Here is a 19,732-nt window from a genome sequence, read left to right as displayed (position 1 = left end):
CTGCTTTCAGGAAAACACTGGCAAAAATAGAAAATCTACATTTCAGTCATGGTATATTATTAAATAATAGAAGTTCCTTGTCATTCCAACTTATCTTCAGTCAGCTGGGTTGTTTATTTTAAAAAGAGAATACCTTTTCCATCTACCAATAGCCAAAGTCTACCCTTACACTGATGAGGAATTCTGAGTCCTGTTACAGGCTCAGGAAGCACCAGGCTGAGGCTGCAGCCAGTATAGTAGCAGTGCTGGCCTAACACTGTAGAGTCCTAGTTGTGACCTCCGGCATGTGGGACAGAGCCATATGATATCTAGCAGAAGATACCACACATCAAAGGTCCAATGATTCTATATGAAATATCTGCAGGCTCTGCAGCATCAGAAACAGAGGCTGGGAGGTGAGCTTGGGGAGACTGGGAAGTAACACCTAATGGGTAATAAAAATTCTGAAAATTGATTGTAGTATTGGTCACACAGCTCTGTAAAGAAAAAAAGAAGAAAAAAGCCAGGAATTGGGCAGATGAAATGGCTCAGTGGTAAACTGTGGACTGCCAACCCTGATAGCATAAATTCAATCCCTAGGATCTACTGGTGGGAGGAGAGAGGAGACTTGCACAAGTTGTCCTCGGACCTTCACATGCATGCTTTGGCACACACACATATACACACACAAATAAATAAGTACATGTAATTTAAAACTCATTGCATGCCATATATATTATATCTCAAAAAAAAAACTGATACGAAGAAGTAAATCAAAGAAGAGTTCACATACCTCAGCCAAGGCTGCTGAAGAGCAGAAGAAACCTTACTGCAAGGAGGAGCACCTCCCAGGGAGGCATGAGAAACTCAATTGCTACTAAATAAAGTAACAGCATGGCCAGAGCTAGGAAAGCAAACATTTCCACTTGAACTCCCAGCGGCAGAGGGACAAGCTGACATCTTAGAACCATCAGCTCACAAAGCACTCATGATAAAAATTTCTCTCTTGAGCCAGAAAGAACACTGTGCTAAGTTATTCCAGCTGAGAGATTCTCTGGGAAATGTGTATAAAAGACAAGGAAAGGCCTCTGAAATATCTTGTTTGTATGGCAATCCTAAGGTTCTTAATCCTCCAAGCTGACATGACCTCGGAGACCGTGACTCAGGCCAGCAGGCTCTGAGCAACTGCACTCTCAGGGAAGCTACAGTCCCACCACCTCTGTGGAGGTTAAATTCACCCACAGGTCATGGGACACAGGTACTCAATGACAACACTGTATTCAAATCCAAATAGAACATTTTCCTCTTGCTACTTTATTTCACCAGTCCTACAAACCACAGAAAATGTTTCATTCCCTGGAGTGCCCTTGCTATTCCTTAGAAAGGATAAGAAATCCGAGAAGAGAAAGACAAGGTTCAAACCACCATAAACAAAGCAGAAGGGTAGTGCCAAGTGGCATGCTCAGGGCTCTCTGTTCCTTCCCTAGTACATTCTCCCACTGGGGGAGGGGGGCGGGGGAGGGGCTAGAGGGGGATTAAAATGTTCTATATCAATGATTGAAGTGATGCAAAATCCAGAGTTCAAGTATATCTGGGGACTCATAGGAGGACCAGCAAGTCTCTGGCATACTATAAATGGCAGGCAGACTGAGGGATAAAAGAAGGAGAAGCAAGTACCCTATGAATGGCACACCTGGTAAGGACCTTATTAATCCAATATTTCCTCAATCCTGCTAATGAAAAACTTTCGGACACCATGAAATTCATTTTGTTGACAACTAATCTTCCAGCCTCTGACACAATGATCAGGTCATGTACAGATAAGGAAGAACACATGTAAAGGTGGACATGGCAGCACACATCTGTAACCCCAGTGCTCCTAGGGCAAGATGGGCAGCAGACAGGGGAAATCCTCAGAAGCTCCTGGGTGGGCCAGCCTGCAGCAACCAATACAAAGGTCCTGTCTCAAGGACCGACACCCAAGATGCCCTCTGACCTTCACATGCATCCCTCCTACCTACTCCCCACCCCACCGACCCCACCTACTCCTGACACCACCCACATACACATGAAGATTTTTTTAAAAAAAGCACATCTTTTAAACAATCATATTCACTCCCCATTTCCTCCAAGCTATTTCAAAAGCAGTTCTCAAACTTTCAAAGCCAAGTGGGGTTCCTCATGGGATACTCTTGCTTTATGTAACAAATTTGATCCTGAAATCCCATGTGTAAATTTATACTTTCAGAATTCAACCTTACTTATATTTAAAGGAAGCAAAGAACCCTCTATGAAGTTAAGAATCTCAAACATACCCCATAATTTAGTGGTTCTGTAAATCTGAGTTTCCCTATGCTAAATTTGTCTAAATGAGGGTTCATAGTTTAAACAAATGGACAAAAGGGAAACCACTTCTCTGTATTAAGAAAAGTACTATTTTCCAATCCTGAGAGAATCTCAGCTATTCCTAGAGGACAGTGGGACCTGAAGGCATAGCCACTTCAAAGTTTACATTTTATAAACAAGAAAAATCTGAAAGCCAGTAAGACTAAGCAGGCGAGGGGAGAGCAATGCCAAATGTGCTGAACTTGGGGTGGAGAAAGCATCTTAAAATGGAAAGCTAATCACAAGAGCAAAGCCATTTCACAAATGCGATTAATTCTGTAACAACCACTCTTCCTCCAGAAACACAGGCCCCTCAGTGTCCAAACAGTTCCTTCACAAGACAAAAAGGAATAGCAATGACCATAAAAACATCTCCAGGGAATAAGAACTCAGTTACACAGTCACAACTATAGTGCCACCCACACTTTTAAGCAGAAACACTAGGGTAAAAGTAACCAGATCAATATTGAATAACAGTGTTTATTTAAAATACTATAGCTTTCGTGACAACACATTTTAGTATCCATATACAAAAAAAAAAAAAAAAAATCAGCTGCCTGTGGGTTTTCTTTCTCTCTCTAGACCAGATTGTTTATTAAAAAAAAAAAAAGAGTAAGCTAATATTTCCCAAATAAATCAAACATGGAAACAAAGGACTGAAAAGCCTAGTTTTGTATCACATCTCCCCTCCCCACCTTTGGAAGGAAAAAAAAGAAACTGAACAGAATTTAATAGTATTACATAAAAATCCTGGAAATTATGTGCAGCAACTAGTCTAAAGCTTCACTCCCTCAAGAAGGGGGCAGGTGAACAGGGGATGCTGGTTTTCACAGACAATGACAAGTAAGAATTATCAAGAAAACAAAATTATAGCCAGGCTTTGGTGGCGCACGCCTTTAATCCCAGCACTCGGGAGGCAGAGGCAGGCGGATCTCTATGAGTTTGAGGCCAGCCTGGTCTACAAAGCTACAAAGAGAAACCCTGTGTCGGAAAAAAAAAGAATAAAAAATTATTCAAGACATATACACTTCATGAAACCTCCATTTTAAAAAGCTTACAAATTGCCTGAATGAACTAACCCTGTATTTTCCTCAGTTCCTAATCCTGTGCTTTCCTGCCCCGCAGCCCAAGCTGCTCTTCCTGCCTTCTGGCCACAGGGACAACACACCAGGCCAGAGGCTGATGCTCTGGTGCCCACGGCCTCCTTTCCCATGCCAGGCCATATCCTGACTGGCTCTCCCTTCCACTGCCTATACTAGTTCCTGTCAAGTCCCTATCCTCTGTGTTGAAGATTTAACTCAGGAGTGGATTATGTTCCATGTCAGACTATACCTTCACCTACACAAGACAAACTGGAAGGCCAGAGAAGGCAACAGGCTTTTCTGGGAATAGCTGGGTAGTTCACTGAATAGAGGCTGCAAGTGGGTGATTGGGTTTGGGTTTGAGTTTTGGTTCTTTTGTGATGAAGACTAAGCCCAGGGCTTCAAAGATTTGGTAAGCACTCAACAGTGTCTACAATGTAGAATGCAAGAAGCTGTAGTAATATTTCCTCCATTAAACAGGAGCAAGGTGGAAAATGAAGACTAGTACCTAAGGTTGCCCTGTGACCTACACACACACACACACACACACACACACACACACACACACACACACACACGGTGGGGGGGTGAACTTTACTTTTTAAACAATTGTATTCACTTCACATTTTCTCTAAGACATTTAATTAAAAAGCAGTTCTCAAACTTTCAAAGCCAAGTGGGAGTCCCTTAGTGTTTGTGTGGGGTGGTAGGAAGACTGCTTCCAGGATCTCCATTAATACCAGTGTCCATTCATAAATTCTCCAATCCTTTAGATAAAAAAGCACAGCACTGCCAGGCATTGGTGGTTCATGCCTTTAATCTCAACACTAGGGAGGCAAAGGCAGGTGGATCTCTGTGAGTTCAAGGCCAGCCTGTTTACAGAGCGAGTTCCAGGACAACCTCCAAAGCAATACAGAGAAGCCCTGTCTTGAAAAACCAAAAAAAAAAGCACAGCATTTGCACATAAGATATGCATATCCTCCCATGTACTAGTTGGCCCTAGATTACTTACAATATGATGTAAGTGGTATGTAAATAGATATTGTCCTAGATTGTTTAGGGAATACAGACAAGAAAGAAAGAAAGGCAGAAAGAAAAAGGGAAGGAGGGACAGAAGGAGGAAGGAAGGAAGGAAGGAAGGAAGGAAGGAAGGAAGGAAGGAAGACAAGACTGTACATATACCATTTTTTCTGAATTTTTTTATCTGGGGTTGAGTGAATCCACAGATATGCAACCCAGGAGAAAGAGGGCTGAGTGTGACCACTGGGTAGTTGCAATATGTCAGCATTGCTTAACCTGTGAAAGTCCCTTATTTCAGGACACTGCAGTAGAATGGGGAAAAAGTCACTCAGGAATAAGCAAGTCAAACACAAGAATATGTGAGGGAAATGAGAGTACCCAACACTCCTTCCCAGGAGGCACTGTTCAGAACAAGGCTCCTAGGAAGAGAACTACTGGTGTCGCCTTCTGGAGCCTCCCACAGCTGTGCTGAGTATATTCCTCAGCCTATAAACAGGTCATCGATATCTTCGTGTAGGGATTTCCTTTTTGCTGCTCTTTGCTGCTATTTATCTATATTCACAGACACATGTCCTTCAGCAGACCTCAGTGGAAAGATACTGTAAAAATAAATGCCACACTGCTTCATGATCGCCAATTGCAAGAAGGCTAACTAGAGCTTCCCAAGAGCTTGGGGATGCACATGGTTTTCTTCTGTGGTTTACTTCTTCATGTAAACATGCATATGCTATTAATTTTCTTTTCAAAACAAGATAGGGTAAACTTTAGCTGTCTCTCTGAATAAACATGCCAGAAAAACTGAATTAATGAGACTTCAATACCTATAATTTCTCTTCTACTTAAAAATGCTACTGTGAAGAAAATCTACCGTAAGCCACTGGGGTTGGAAAAAAAGGATATGGCAGCCAAGCTGTGGGAACACCCATGTGCTTAAGACGATACAAACTGGGTATCAAAATGGGGGACCAGAGAAGTGGCTCAGCAGTTAAGGGAGCTTGCTGCTCTTCAAGAGGACCTAAAGTCAGTTCCTAGCACCTATGTCAGCTGACTCACAACTGCCTGTAATTCCAGTACCAGGGGATTGACACCCTTTTCTGGATTCCACAGGCACGCATGCTCACATGGACACATATGCTCACATGGACACATATGCATACACATAATTAAAAATAAAAATAATTCAGTTGGGTAGTGGTGATGACGCATTTAATCCCAGCATTTGGGAAGCAGAAGCAGGTGGATCTCTGTGAGTTCAAGGCCAGCCTGGTCTACAGAGCAAGTTTCAGGACAGGTTCCAAAACTACAGAGAAACCCTGTCTTGAACAACCAAAAACAACAACAACAAAATTTTTTAACTAAAAAATAAGAATCTCCTCTTTTTCTTAAGAAAACCAATTTGAAACAGGGCTAACGAGATGGCTCAGTGGATAAAAGCACTTGTTGTATCAGCCTAAGGACTTGGGTTCAACCCCTGGATACCATGATGAAAGAAAAGAACCAATTCTCAGAAGATTTCCTCTGACCTCCACATTCCACATGTGCACAATGGTGGTAGACACACACACACACACACACACACACACACACACACACACACACACACACACGGGGGGGGGGAGATAAATAAAATAAAAATTTTAAAAAGAACCAACCCAAAATAAAAAGGGGAAGGAATGAGGCCAATGAAGTAAAAATCCTTTACATGCGTGAGGTGATATGACTTCACATTGCTGGGAGCTGGAACGGCGAGTAAAATTGCTATGTGAACTGGAAAGGTTGCTCAGATGCTGCTGAAAAAGAATCACCCCTTTCAATACCATCAGCTCGTGAACGTAGTCTCTGATGAGAGCCACTGTGTGCCAAGTCCTTCCTAAGCACTTGACATGTACTTAACATTTAATCCCTACAACTCAATGAGGTGGGTACTCGAGTTTTCTGATACATTCCTTTGGATTTAAGTATTGGATTAACTACTTACTGACTCTTTCTGGCTGCTTGAACATTACTAATTACTGGACGTCTCCCTACTTCACTTCCCTCATAAAATGAAGATAATAAAAGTCCTTCCTGCACAGCCTTATTCATACTATACAATCGGCAAGTTTGGTGCACAGTTTTTGTGTGGCCATTTGACTAGTGCATCCTCACACATCCAGGTCACATGGTCCAGGAGAGACCGCAGTCTGTCTCTGGGTCTTTGTCCATGCCTCACCAATGGTAGGAACTCATTCAATATTTAGTGAATAAATAAAAGAGTTTACAGTAGAATAACAGCTTTCGCTTAAACTTCAGCCATATCTCCAGGCTCGCAAAGCTGAGGCTTTTCCCATAATTCCTCAATTATCTAGGGCCACATCACTGTAAGTACCTCAAAGCTGTAGGGACTTAAAGCTGCCCAAAAACAATACTGCCGAGCTCCCAGGGGTTTCCATTGAGGAAGCAGCCAAGCTCAGAAGCTACAGTGTAACCAGAGCAAGCTATCAGGGGTTTGCAGTTTGGACACTTGCCCTTTTTAATTCAAGAAACTGACACAGTCACGGTCCCTGGTGTGTTCTGGGTTTCAGTGCTCACCAAACAGAGTATAGCAAAGGAGAAGAGCCCTTCTGTGAGGACAAAATACAACTTGCCCCAGAGGGGGAGACTTGGCTCTTGGTGACCGAATGGTCATTGCCACTATGCAAACAAGTCACTATGCTACTCAATGCTCCACTTGAACCACCTCATCTGATGCTCCACTCTTGAGAGAGAACCTCTGTCAGAGAATCTCTGCTCCCTGTGTGCTATAGAGTCCCTAGGCAGCTTGTCTGGTCCTGCAGTAAAGAAACACAGAACAGAGAACATAATCCAAATGAATCAGAAGCCAACTACCTAACCACTAAACCACACTGCACCAGAGCAGGCACACTAAACAACAGCAAGGCAACACTGGCCTTCTCTGAGGGATTTTAAGGAAAAGCAAAATTCTGAGCTAGAAAATGCCTGTCATGTTGGCAGTTTATTTCACATTTAAGACAATGTCTTTTTGGGTGCTATATACAAAACAGTCTTTTTGTTGTTGTTTGTTTTATTTCTTTGTGTGAAGGTTTTATCTAATTCAGGCTGTCCTCAAATTCATTATGTACCTGAAGATGATCCTGAGCTTCTGGTCCTGCTGCCACCTCCTGCATGCTGAGACTACAAGGCTGCACCACCACACCTAGTTTTATGCGGTGCTGGGGATCAAACCCATAAAGCATGCACAGTAGACAAACACAGCTAGCTGTGATCTTTTTTCAAAATTACACAGCAGGGCATTTGTGAGTGCAAATCTATTCTCATAAAGACCTTATTTGTCTTTTTTATCATTTTTATTTGAATTAGAAACAATATTGTTTTACATGACAATCGCAGTTCCCTTCTTCTCCTCATCCCTTAACACCCCCAACCAAAACCCTACCTATCACATACCCTTTCTTCTATTCTTCCCCTGACTCAACCTTTCTGCTCCCTCATGACCTCTGCATCCTTCCTCTTCTTTCCTTCTCATTCTCATAGTTCCCTCATATTTGTCTTTTCATCGTCTTAGTGTTACAACAGCTAATCCCACATGCCACTCAAGGCAACGGGACCAAACTGTACTGTCATGGCATCCTTAACCACCCCATGTTTGCAGAGAAAAGCAGTTTCACTGAAGAACGTCCTTGATGAAGCAGTAAAATTAATGACTATTAAATCTCAACCTTGAGTATGTGTCTTTTTAATAGTCTGTGTGATAAAATGGGAAACATGCCTCCAGCACTATGCCACACAACAAGGTCCCGTGGCTGTCGGGAGAGCCACTATGCAGCTTGGTGCTTCAAGCTAAATCTGAAGCCTTTCTCATGGACATCATCTGTGTCTGACCTACAGACAAACTACAAACAAGCCTGAGTGCTGGCAGGCTGTTGCTGAAAAAAAGTAGCAAAATGAGGCTGTCGATTCAAGGAAATCAACAGTGTTTTACTGTTGATGATAAAAGTTCAAACTCTGCAGTGAAAATGGGGATTTTAGGTAGCATATACCCGCCACTGTCAAGTTAGCATCTTCCCCATGTTTACAGACTCCCCTGATGTCAGCACTTAGAATATCTTAACTGAAAAGAAATCAGTATTCTCCAAATGGCCAATGGGTGTTACTATAAAGTCACACCTGAAGAGAAAATTCATTTAAAAATCTAGTAAAACACCCTGTGACAGCATACAAAAGAAATTGACAATAAGGCCTTGGGCTCCATTTTGTCCCTATGCTTTAAGAAACTCTTATTTGAGGCCAGGTGATGGTGGTACACACTTTTAATCCCAGCACTTGGGAAGCAGAGGTGGGCAGAACTAGCCGGGTCTATAGAGTGAGTTCCAGGACGGCCAGGGCTACACAGAGAAACTCTGTCTTGAAAAGCCGCCCCCAAAAGAAAAGAAACTACTATTTGTTAGTGTTGGCATGAAGTCAAAGAAAATAACCGCACAACAATCTCAATAAAATGTTCCTTCACTTCCCAAGGACTCATCTGTGTCCTTCACTATCCAAGACCAGAATGCAAACTGAGACAGTTAAGACAACCCAGCTGACATACTCAAAAAGGGCTACAGTCGTGGATTTCTACAATACAGAGTCTATAATTTTTCAAATTAACTTTTGATTAGCACAGACATTAAACAGATTTCCTCTTCTCACCAATTCCTTGTCTGAAAACAGTTAACTTTTTATGTTTTTATTTTTATTAAAATGTTGTTTATATTAATGTGATGGTGTTGTAGGTTTATTATTCTGAAATAAGTTTAAAATATTTATTTAACTTTATTTTAGTTTCTAATATGGGAAAAGAAAAATCCATAGACAAATAGTAACTTCAATAATTTAGGAATGTAGAGGGGTCCTGAGGCCAAAAGCTTTGGGGCTCAGAGAAAGCCTCATAAGCCTGATTGCCCCAGGCCTAGGATTTTATTCACCTTGTTCTCAAATCTGTCCCATTCCTAGGGTCTGCCTCCATTGCTATTGCCAGCATGAAGGAGAAAGCTGACATTCTCATCTATTCCAAAGGACTGAGTCTGTCCACTCAACTCAGTACAAAGGGTAGCGGACACCCAAGAGTACAACACTATGAATGGTTCTGTAAACACTCTGGTGTCCAAAAGCAGGAAAGTTCAAGTCCAGCTCCCTTCACAAATTCTGAGTCAAGTTTAGGCACGGGGCAGCTTGTTGGGCACAATGCACCAGTTTCATCAGAACAATATGATCTCGGCTTTCTCCAGTGTTCCCTGGGGAAGCCTGCCCCTCCCCCTGGCCCATCCCTCCCTCTGTGCAAGACAGGCATCACTGAGACAAGGACTCCCTGTGATGCTCAGCTCCTTCCCTTTGGTTCTGGACAACTGGTGGATCCAGCCAGTCTAGAGTTCACACGTCAGTTCCTTCCCTCTTCAAAACACACATCCCGTTATAAAATCCCTTCCAGCAATGCTGGGTCCTGTTAGGAAGGTCTTTAAATGTCTCAAATGCAAACTGCATATAAATGTCTAACCCCAATGGATGAAGTGCCACTCGGTCCCACTCTTTTTGTGGCCAACAACAACTTGCCTCCACCAGAAAAGCAGACATGCAGATGAATGAGCAGACAAGTACATCAAAATCCCAGCAGAAACACGAAAACCACGCTCACCAACCAGCAGGCTTTCATCCAATGGACCCAGGTGTAGAAAAGTCAGCATGGCTTTCTTTTTCCAGGATTAAGTAAACAAGTGATATCGGCCAGTCAGCACAAACATGATTGTTATGAGTTTTCTTTTTAGTTTTCAACTTTCTTAGTGATTCTACCCTAAAAGATTGCCTTCTTTTCTTCTGTATTCCACCTGGAATTCAGAAAACCTCATTCTTAATTTCCTTGCCAAAAGTTAATTCACCCAAAAGCTTATCTTGAGAACTAACAGCTGTGTGCAACTTACTTGAAGCCATGTATTTGGCCCCAAAGGGCCTGAAAAGGTTGTCATAGGAAAGGCCAGGCATGGCAGCACAAGCTTTCAATCCTACCGCTTGGGAGGCTGAGGCAGAAGGATTGCAAGTTTGAAGCCAGCCTGGGTTATAAGTTCAAGGCTACATAGCAAGGTCTCACAGCATTCACAGGGCCACTGCCCCACCATGACTGTTGTCATCTTTGCTAGCTGTGGGGCCACATTTTCTGTTTCATCTTATCTAAGCCACTTGCTTCCTGAGAGCCGGTGTCTCAGCACATTTGAAATACCCTACCTAAGAATGAGGATGGAGGCTGAGTTTCTCACCCAGGTGCTCACAGTCTAAATTTTGGCTGTGGAAAACGTCTTTATCTGTATGCCTAACAGTGCAATGGCAACCAGAAATTCTTTCTGCAAAGATTAAGCCTACTCACATGGGGAGGGGAAGGCAGCTGGGGACACTTTCTTCTAAGTTTCACTTTCTGCCTCTACATCTCCCACAGGAAAACCCAACGCAGTGGATAACCATCCTCACAGAAAGGCCAGGATCCCTCCAGCTCTGAGGTTTATCTCAACACTACAGCAGGACCACTTTTCCTGTAGCTTAAATTTAGCTCCTTCTCCTTAGTTTTATAATTGCTGTTACTCTGTGGATCATTTCCAAAATCTTGGGTTTCCCTATTAACTCCAGTAGGGAAACTCCCCTGTTTCATTCAAAACCCAGGCTTCATAAAATGAGAACAGGATTTTTTAAATCCATTTTGTACCCTACAGTAGCCCCAGAACCTAGAGCTGGGCACAGAACAGAATCTGATGAAAAGGTAAATGAGTGGGATCAGGGTTTCCAGACGCATTCATAGTCTGGCCAGATCCCCATCCTCCATTCTCACCACACTGCAACGGCATCTCAACCCTTCCTCATTCCAGATAATCTCCTGGTCAGTTCCCATTCCCTTCAAACCATGACACCCAGTCATGCCCCATCCCAGCCTCTGATAAGGCCTGGCTTGGGGTCCCAGCTGGTTATCAGTTATGGTAATGCTGCTCACACTGCTGCCTCTCCACTGACACTGCAGTTACCTTCCCTCGGGCCACCATGCCCTCCCTCATCTAGGACCTGCTCAAGCAGCACATTAATTCCCAGGCTACATACAATCCCTAGAACTGAAAATGAGTTTTCACTGAACATCACCTGGCCTTTTACATAAGTCCTATTAGGGGATCCTTCCCACTTTGAGAGTTGGATCAAATCCAAACTCCTTAGATTGAAGCTGTTGGGAGATCACCAGGAAGTCCTGATGAGCTGGGTCCAAAGCCCAAGCCCACTGAGAAACATGACTTGACAGTTTCTGCCCATGCTATCTGCCCCGTGCTCAGGTCTCTTCCTTTGCCCACCTGTAGGGCTGCACCTGATCTCAGGACTCAGGCAGTATGTGCCTGTCTCTAAAATGCCCCAAACATAGAGACCCGTTCTGCAACAACTCTGCCAACCAGGAGCTTGCCAAGGTCAGGGACTGTCATGGTCCACACTTGCATCCACAGTGCCAGTCATACATAGGAGTGTTATAATCAGGGAAAGAAAGAGGGATGGGGACACAGAGGAAAAGAGGATAAGATGTGACTGTGATGAAATAATGGATCACCATTCCATTCAGACTCGTTAGGCAGAAGTAGCTCCCTGCCATGCTGCCACAATTCCAGAATAAGAAGGCTCCATTTCAAAAAGCGTCAGTGTTATTGCTAGAGTCCCGTCCACATGGTTTTCAAAATGAGCAGTGAAAAGCAAAAAAATCAGTCTTGAGAAAATGGTTCAGGGAGGGAATGCTAAATTTAAAAATCAGTAACAGGTCACCTAAGCCTTCCTTTAATTTTTTTCCTTCCCCTGTCCATTTACAAACTCTTTATAAGTGTATAATGCACATTTATTTTTAAATTGAATTTACTAAATTTACACTATTTGAAACTTAAAATTTCATTGAATCCTTCTAGGATTCCTTTTGTAGTTTTCTTGAGGTGGTTTTCTTTGAGACCCTGGGTCTATGAATTAAAAAATAAAAATCACAAATAAATGAACAAACACTGATATTTCCAAAAATTCAATGACTTTGAAACTTCCAAATATACTTAATAGTTATACCTATTTTTATTTTTGAAGTCCAAATGAAGTCACACAAAGTAAATGAAGTACAAAGAGTCACACAAAGTACAACTCACCAAAATGTTCTCACTCTCCTTTGACCCAGCACAGTGTGTTGTTACACACACTGCAGTGCAGTCCAGCACCACAGTCCGGAACTGTGCCACAACCCTACAGCTGTCAGTCCTGAAGATGCCAAAATGTCAAGGAGGGCTTACATCCCGATACCAGGAAGCCCCAAAGCAGGTGTCATGATCCTTGGAAAGACGCTTGTCCTAGCGACAGCTTTCCAAGGCAACTCAGAGTGTCATTTGTGAGCTGGTCAACAACCACATTTAGATATCTCTAGACAAGGGAATTCTCAGGTGAAAATTTTCCTGCTCTATCCATAAATTCTTCAATAACTAATAAAAACAATAAAGGAAACTCGAGAGAAAGAAAATCCACCATGACCAGAGTACAATAAATGACAAGGGTGCTCAGGCCACAAATGCCCATTGAGAGAGAAAACACCCATTGAACTCCCAACAGTGCTATAAGGCAGATGGCCCACACTAGTACAACTCAGCCACACTGATTTAAACCATCACTTCTCCTCTCCTGGGGCTTTTAATTGTGTAATTATGCATTTGGGCACCACAAAACATAATACAGCTTTAATGTAGCTTTTCAAAATCAATGTTAATTCTCCATATACTTGTAAAATAAATGTTCTCTCAATCTTGAAGATTTATAGTAAAACATGGGAACTTTTTAAAATTGCAGGGAATGGGGCAAAGAAATGTAGCAGATTACTGAGAATCCTTGTTTTGGGTCCCCTAATCTACACACCCATTTCCCAGATCTCAAAGACTTGTCTTATATAAAAATATAAAAATAAAGTAAAAAGATGTAGCCGGCAAAAAGACCAAGAGCAGCAAGGATCCTGAGACTAAGGACAAGCAGCCAGAGGCAGTAAGGGATACATAAGAACTCCACTTTCAAACCACCTGGTTCTGAATCTGCATTGGCTGTATACAGCAAGACAGGTTACATGATAGCAAAACATTGAGACTGACTGATTCAGGCAAAAGGCAGTATGTACTGACAAGTATATGTGTCTAATTTTCCAGTGTCTTACAGAATAGTCAGCTTCCTACCCCTATTTTGACAAAGCAAAGCAAGGCCGGGAGAGAAAAGGGACTTGGGGTTCACTGTTTTTGTCAAAGGAGACAGGGAAACATCTGCATGGAATTTAAAGGCAGTTTCTTTAAGTGTTAAACAGTTCCACCTTTCAAAGGGCTCTGACAGCCTCATATTCACTGGGCTTGCCACCAGAATTTCAGAGACTTCAACAGCCAACTGGCAAGCCGTGAGTTTTCAAAGTTCTCCTTCCTTCTAAGGTCTCATGTAGGTCAGCACTGTCTCGGTGTCCCTGCCTGCAGTATGACTAGGTCCTGACTCATTAGAAAACAGGCATACTGATTCCCCCAGTCAGGTGTGCAAGACAGCCAACTGCCTCCAGACCTTTTCAGTCACTATTTTTACTATTAAATGGAAACAGGATGGGGTTGGGAGGTGACAAAGAAATGCACATACCTTTCAACTGGTCAGCGACCACACTCTGGCCAAGTCGTTCGATAACTCTCCCATCTTCCATTTCATACCTGTCGTCTAGGTATTTTGCAGTGGCCTCAGATATGTGAACTTTGCCAGCCACTCCCAACTGCTCCATGAGATTAGCCAAGTTCACATCATTGGACCATACATCGAATTTAAACCTCCTCATGCCCAGGATGCCACATAAGACAGTCCCCGTGTGAACCCCGACACGCATGTTCACCATCTCTTTCTTCTCCTGGCAGAACTGCTCGATAGCTTTTATCATGCCTAAGCCCATTTCAATGCAGCAGTAGGCATGGTCTGCCCTGGGCTCCGGACACCCTGCCACACAATAATAACAGTCTCCCAGAGTGCTGATCTTCTCACACTTGGTCTCCTCACACAACCGGTCAAATCGACCAAACAAATCATTGAGGAGACCTACCAAGGCATGAGCGGATTTGTTGGCACTCATCTTGGTGAAGCCCACGATGTCTGCAAATAAAATACTGACCTCTTCAATCTGCTGCATCTTAAAAGGGCGGAATGCTATAGGCGCTTTCTGTATGGAGGACTTCTTCTTCCTGTTCTTGGGACTGGAGGTGGTGTGCCTCTTGACAGAATTCTCGCTCTCCTCATCCCCTTGTTTCATTAAGTCATCAGCTATGATTCTTGGCATCACAGAATGAATCATCCTCTCTTTGAGGGCTTTTTCTACTTCCAGATCTTTGCCGTGCATAATGGACTGTCCCACCTTGAGGAAGGTGCTCCTGGACCTCACCTGAGACATGACAAACAGATGGATCCCGATGGCGTGAATGCACACGTGGAGCAGGGCTCTGCTCAGCAGCTCCCAGTGCAGGGCCCCAGGTCCTGGGGAGGGGAAGCAGTCTTCATTTCGGAAATGATAACCGAAGGTCTCAAAAAGGACAGAATAGGCCACCCCCAAAAACAAGCTCAGGTACAGAGGTAAGTGCATGACCGTGTAGAGCAAAAAGAGCACTTCAATGCACATGGAGAAGAGCCCCACTTGAGATAAGCAAGTATCTGCCGCCGCCTTGGCTATGAGAGTTTGATTGGAGCTGTCAACACGTCCTAACAGAGGTGTCCAAACCTGAAACTGCGCAGCCAGGGTCAGGGCAAACACCAGCAGGGTGAGAGCCAGTGAGGTCCACGCATAATGCCGGGCGTACAGCTTGGTAAAAGTAAACAGGAAAAAGCCCACACACACCACTAGGAAGCACAGAGCCGGGACCACCATGACAATCACTTTGGATCTCATGTGGACAGCGAAGTAGATGCTCCAGAGAAGGCAGGCGAAGCCCACATAGAAGAGTGCGTACCGGAAGCGGCGCTGGGTCTGAGGGAAGCAACGCTCCAGACAGGCCTCCTCCAGGTTCACGGAGTCGAATTTGGGGTCCCACCACCGGCTAGAAGCCCTCTCGAACAACTGGGGCAGTTTCTTCTGCCTGCGCAGGCGACCCCCGCCGCCCATCCGCCGGGGAAGCCCCCCGGAGTCTCCCGAGCTGCTACAGCTGGACGAGATGCTGTACTTGCAGTGCTTCGGGTGGGTGTTGGAGGACAGCTGCTTAGGGTTAATCTTGACCCTCACGCTGTTGCTGTCTCCGCTCGAGTCGCAGCTCACCTCGGTGCTATGGTGATGCAGCAGCTGCTGGTGGGGTGAGGAAGCCATGTTGCCGAGCTCTTGGAACCTCTCCCGAGCGGGTCAGGGGCACCTGGGGGCAAAACCAGCAGAATTAGGGCGGCCTTACTACACACACTCCCGGAGGGCCACGGGACCTGTGCTTGTCGCGAGTGCGAGCTCTGGCGAACCACTTGGGAAGGCACCATATGCTCACAAAAACTGCTCATAAAGGCAAATGAAAGCGCCAAGGCAAGCCAGAACCGCTCGGCCGTACCTGGTGCTCCCGGGGTTCCCGTGCCGCGGCGGCGCTGAGTCTTGGGTCCCGGGCGCGCTGCGCTGCGCTCCCCTCGGGCGCCGTCGCCCGCTGGTGGCCTCTACCCGCGCGCCTCCAACTGCGGTTCCAGAGGGAAGTTCAGACCTTGAGCGCTCCGGGCACCGGGAGCGGCTTTCGTAAAAACAACCCGGCCGGAGGCGAGCAGCGCTTCATCCTGCCGCAGAGGCGCCCGGTGCGTCAAAGCGCGCGGGCCGACCTGCGGCTCCTGCCGCGTCCTGTCCCCGCGCGGCTGAGCACCAGCGGGCTACCCTGGCCCGCGCCCCCGCCCGCGAGCTTGCGGAGCCCGAGGGCCGCCGGTCCGAGCGGCCTGCTGCCCGCAGCCGAACGCGCCGCACCCCCGCCCAGGGCCGAGCTCGGGGTCCTGCGCGGCCCCTCCGAGGACGGTGGTGCGGGCTGCCGCAGAGCCCGACTCCGCGAAGCCGGCCGGCCCGCACGCCGGTCGCCTGCACGCCGCGCCCACGCCCCAGGGGCCCTGAGCTACAGATGCCGCTGCGGCTGCGCCCCGCCGCCAGCCTCCCGCAGCCGCTGCCTCATGTCGGAAGAGCAGCCGCCGCAGCCGCCGCAGCCGCCGCCGCCGCCACCATCTCCGGCCCCCCTCCCCTCCCGCTGTCACTGACAGACGCGGCCCGCGCCGCCCCTCTCCCCCGCCGCAGCGCGCACGCGCGGCCCGCGCACGCCACCGCCGGGTCCGGGCCACGCGCACAGGCAGCGCGCCGCCCCGCCTAGGAGCGTGCACCGGGCTCGGGCTGCAGCGGGGGGCGGGGGCGGACGCGCTCTGGGCTCCGCCCTCCGCCCCGGGCAGCTCGGCGTCTGGATTGCCTGCTCCGGGCACCCGGCCTTCGCCTCCTTCGGAGGCCTTGGGTGCCTCTGACTACTTGCCCCGCAGCTGGGTCTCCAAGTCCGCACAGGAAGCATCTGAGCGCAGTTTACCTTTCGGACACATCGAAGTTTTCAGCCGCTGGCTTTGCCAGATTGTGGCGCCCCTTCGGCGGGCAGTGAATGTGTGTTCCCAGTGGTGCTAGGCCCCTCTGAACTTCGAGGGGTGGGGATGGGGATGGAGAGGACCATCGCCAGCCAAGCTCCTCTGGTAACTTCTAAAGTGGAGTGCCACTGAGGACCGCCTTTTCCAAGCACTGAGGAAGTTTATCTTCCCATCTCTGAACACCTCTCATCCTCCTTAGGAACAACTGTTTTTACCTCTCCACAAAGGAAACCAAAAGAAGTCAGCTTCCCACGACTAAGTTCTACACCGGTCTGTGTAAACTCTGCCCCGAATAAACACAATCCTATATTCCCTGGTCTCACCCTGGACCCCTGTCAATCAAGGGGACTTTTCTTTCCCTCCCCGACCTCCCAGGCCCATCCCAGGAGTCCACACCAGACTCACTGTGAAATTAGGAAATAGGAAAGTAAAATATGGACCAACTATACAATGGAATATTATTTGACTATACAAATTAATGAAGTACACTTGCCAACCTCTAATACATGCTGAGTGAAAGAAAGTGAACACAAGAGGCCACATTTATGACTGAATTAATGTGAAATGTCCAGAACACGAAAACCCACAGAGACAGGTGGTGGATGCCAGCAGTTGTATGAAGAACTGAACACTTACGACACTACCAAGCCTGCGGTTTCTTTTGAGGTGGTGAAAAGGTCTGGACCCAGTGGGAACACAACACCCTGAATTCCATAGTGGTTACACGTTATGAATACACCAGTGCCTTTGAATTGCCTTAATGTTAAGTTAAAATTGCATAAATGGTAAATTTTATGCTGTGTGTATTGCACAACAATAAACAAATAGGAATTTTTAAAAAGTAAACATGTTGCTGATTTATTCCAGCCCAAAATGCAAAATCTCTGCCTACTGATGAGAAAATGTCTGAGGAAGGAATGCAATCTGAGACATAACCCACAACAAAATTTCCTAGTACTTTTCAACAAAATACAGAGCCAAAGGTATTGTCTCAACTTAGGAGTGGTTACTAAGGGGGAAGGTAGGGCAGGAAAAGACAAAAGGCAGCTGGTGAGATACAAAGTTTATTCAATGGCATTCTGCTGTCCTATGGGAAGCTGGATGTAGGCTATGAGAGAACTCCCTAGTGTTTTTACAACTTTTTTTCTAACTCTAAAATTATTTTTAGAACAAAGCTAAAGATAACAATGAATGTTTATTGAGCATCAGCTATGTGCCTTGTGTATCTGAGGTTTGGAAAACTGAAATACACAGCAAAACCTAGCAGTAATAGAGGTCAGCTAACACTGACCTGAGTGTTGATGTGCCAGAGACCAATAGACACTTTCCATAGCGACCTATTTGTTCTTGACCACAAACCCTGAGGAAGATATTGTCTGTCCTTTAGAGACATGAGATCAGGGACTAGAAAGTAACATGCCCAATTTCTCACAAAGGACAATAATAAATTCATATTTAAAAACCAGGCCTCAGACTTTGGAAGCCATGATAATCTTGGACCTCACTGTGACCCAGCTTAATCACTTCGTATCTCCTTTCTCAACCCACATTGGTGAGACATTGGACATTGCTGCCCTCACTTCCTGATCACCTTAAACCGGTGATTCCCAACCTGTGGGTCGAACGACCCTTTCACAGAGGTCACCTAAAACCATCAGAAAACCCAGATATTTACATTACAATTCATAACAACAAAATAGTAGCAACAAAATAATTGTATGGTTGGGGATCACCACGAGGAACTGTATTAAAGGATTGCAGCATTAGGAAGGTTGAGAACCACTGCCTGGATTCTGCCATTCACCTGTCTGCACTTTTCCTTGCCTCCCACAAACCATTTTAAACCACCCACCATTTGTGGCAACTTTCAAATTCCTAAATTCACCTTGCCAGTTTGTTAGACATGGGTAATGAGCATATTTGTGTCATTCCTTCTCCTTTATCTGTTTCTGAAGCAGTGAGACTGCATTCCCTGCTAGTGAAACTTCTGATGGAACCTTTAAGCTGCCAGAGATGTCCTGACCTCCAGGCTAGGGTGTAAATCATTCTGTAAACCCTTGTGGGCTGGGAATATGATACCAGCACTGTGCACCAAGCCCTGGAACACAGTGATGTGCCATCCCAATTTTCAATAAGCCATGGAAAGATGATTGAGTCATGAAGACAGAATCAATTCTGCTTAGAGACAGACTGAATGTAACAGAGAGTTCTACAGAAAATATTAATCACATTGTCATAATGTCAAAACCAGGGGACCCACAGAAGGGTCCATCTTCTTCACCTCTACAAAGTACAAAGGGCTTCATACCCAGGATGTATGGGATAGATGTAATGGCTTTCTCCAAAAAGCTCTCTTCATCCCAGATTCACTCCGACCCAGTATGAATCAGTGTGTTTGCGCAAACTCTACAGACAATTACAGAGAGCCTTGCCTGATCCAGCCTCTAGTGATCTCACTTTCTCTCATTTGCAAGTTTTCCTGCTCAGGGAGAACTTTGGTGCCAAAGGCATCAGAAGTCACACAGAGGCTGGGATATAGCTCAGTCAATAAAATGCTTGCCATGGGAGCATGCGGACATGAGTGTACCCACATGAAGTGAGGGAGGCAGAGGCAGAAAGATTCCTGG

The 19,732-nt window shown here is 45.6% G+C and overlaps 1 protein-coding gene across 2 annotated transcripts in view; it reads right to left on the bottom strand.

The window, feature by feature from the left end:
- Positions 1–16,680, bottom strand: part of Adcy9 (adenylate cyclase 9) — a 127,539-nt gene extending 110,859 nt beyond the window's left edge. The window contains exons 1-2 of one of the 2 annotated variants that reach the window (XM_027424022.2): positions 16,064–16,680; positions 14,142–15,880 (exon numbers count right to left, since the gene is read on the bottom strand). In XM_027424022.2, the coding sequence (XP_027279823.1) occupies positions 14,142–15,837 (1,696 nt within the window). In that variant the 5' untranslated portion in view covers positions 15,838–15,880; positions 16,064–16,680. The remainder of the gene's footprint in view (positions 1–14,141; positions 15,881–16,063) is intronic. The other variant, XM_027424023.2, reaches the window with a different exon arrangement.
- Positions 16,681–19,732: the final 3,052 nt, after the last annotated feature.

The sequence above is a fragment of the Cricetulus griseus genome, chromosome 7 (genome assembly GCF_003668045.3).
Source record: "Cricetulus griseus strain 17A/GY chromosome 7, alternate assembly CriGri-PICRH-1.0, whole genome shotgun sequence".
NCBI lineage: Eukaryota > Metazoa > Chordata > Mammalia > Rodentia > Cricetidae > Cricetulus > Cricetulus griseus.
Note: the sequence above shows the minus strand (reverse complement) of the source record. Positions and strands in the feature narration are given on the sequence as shown.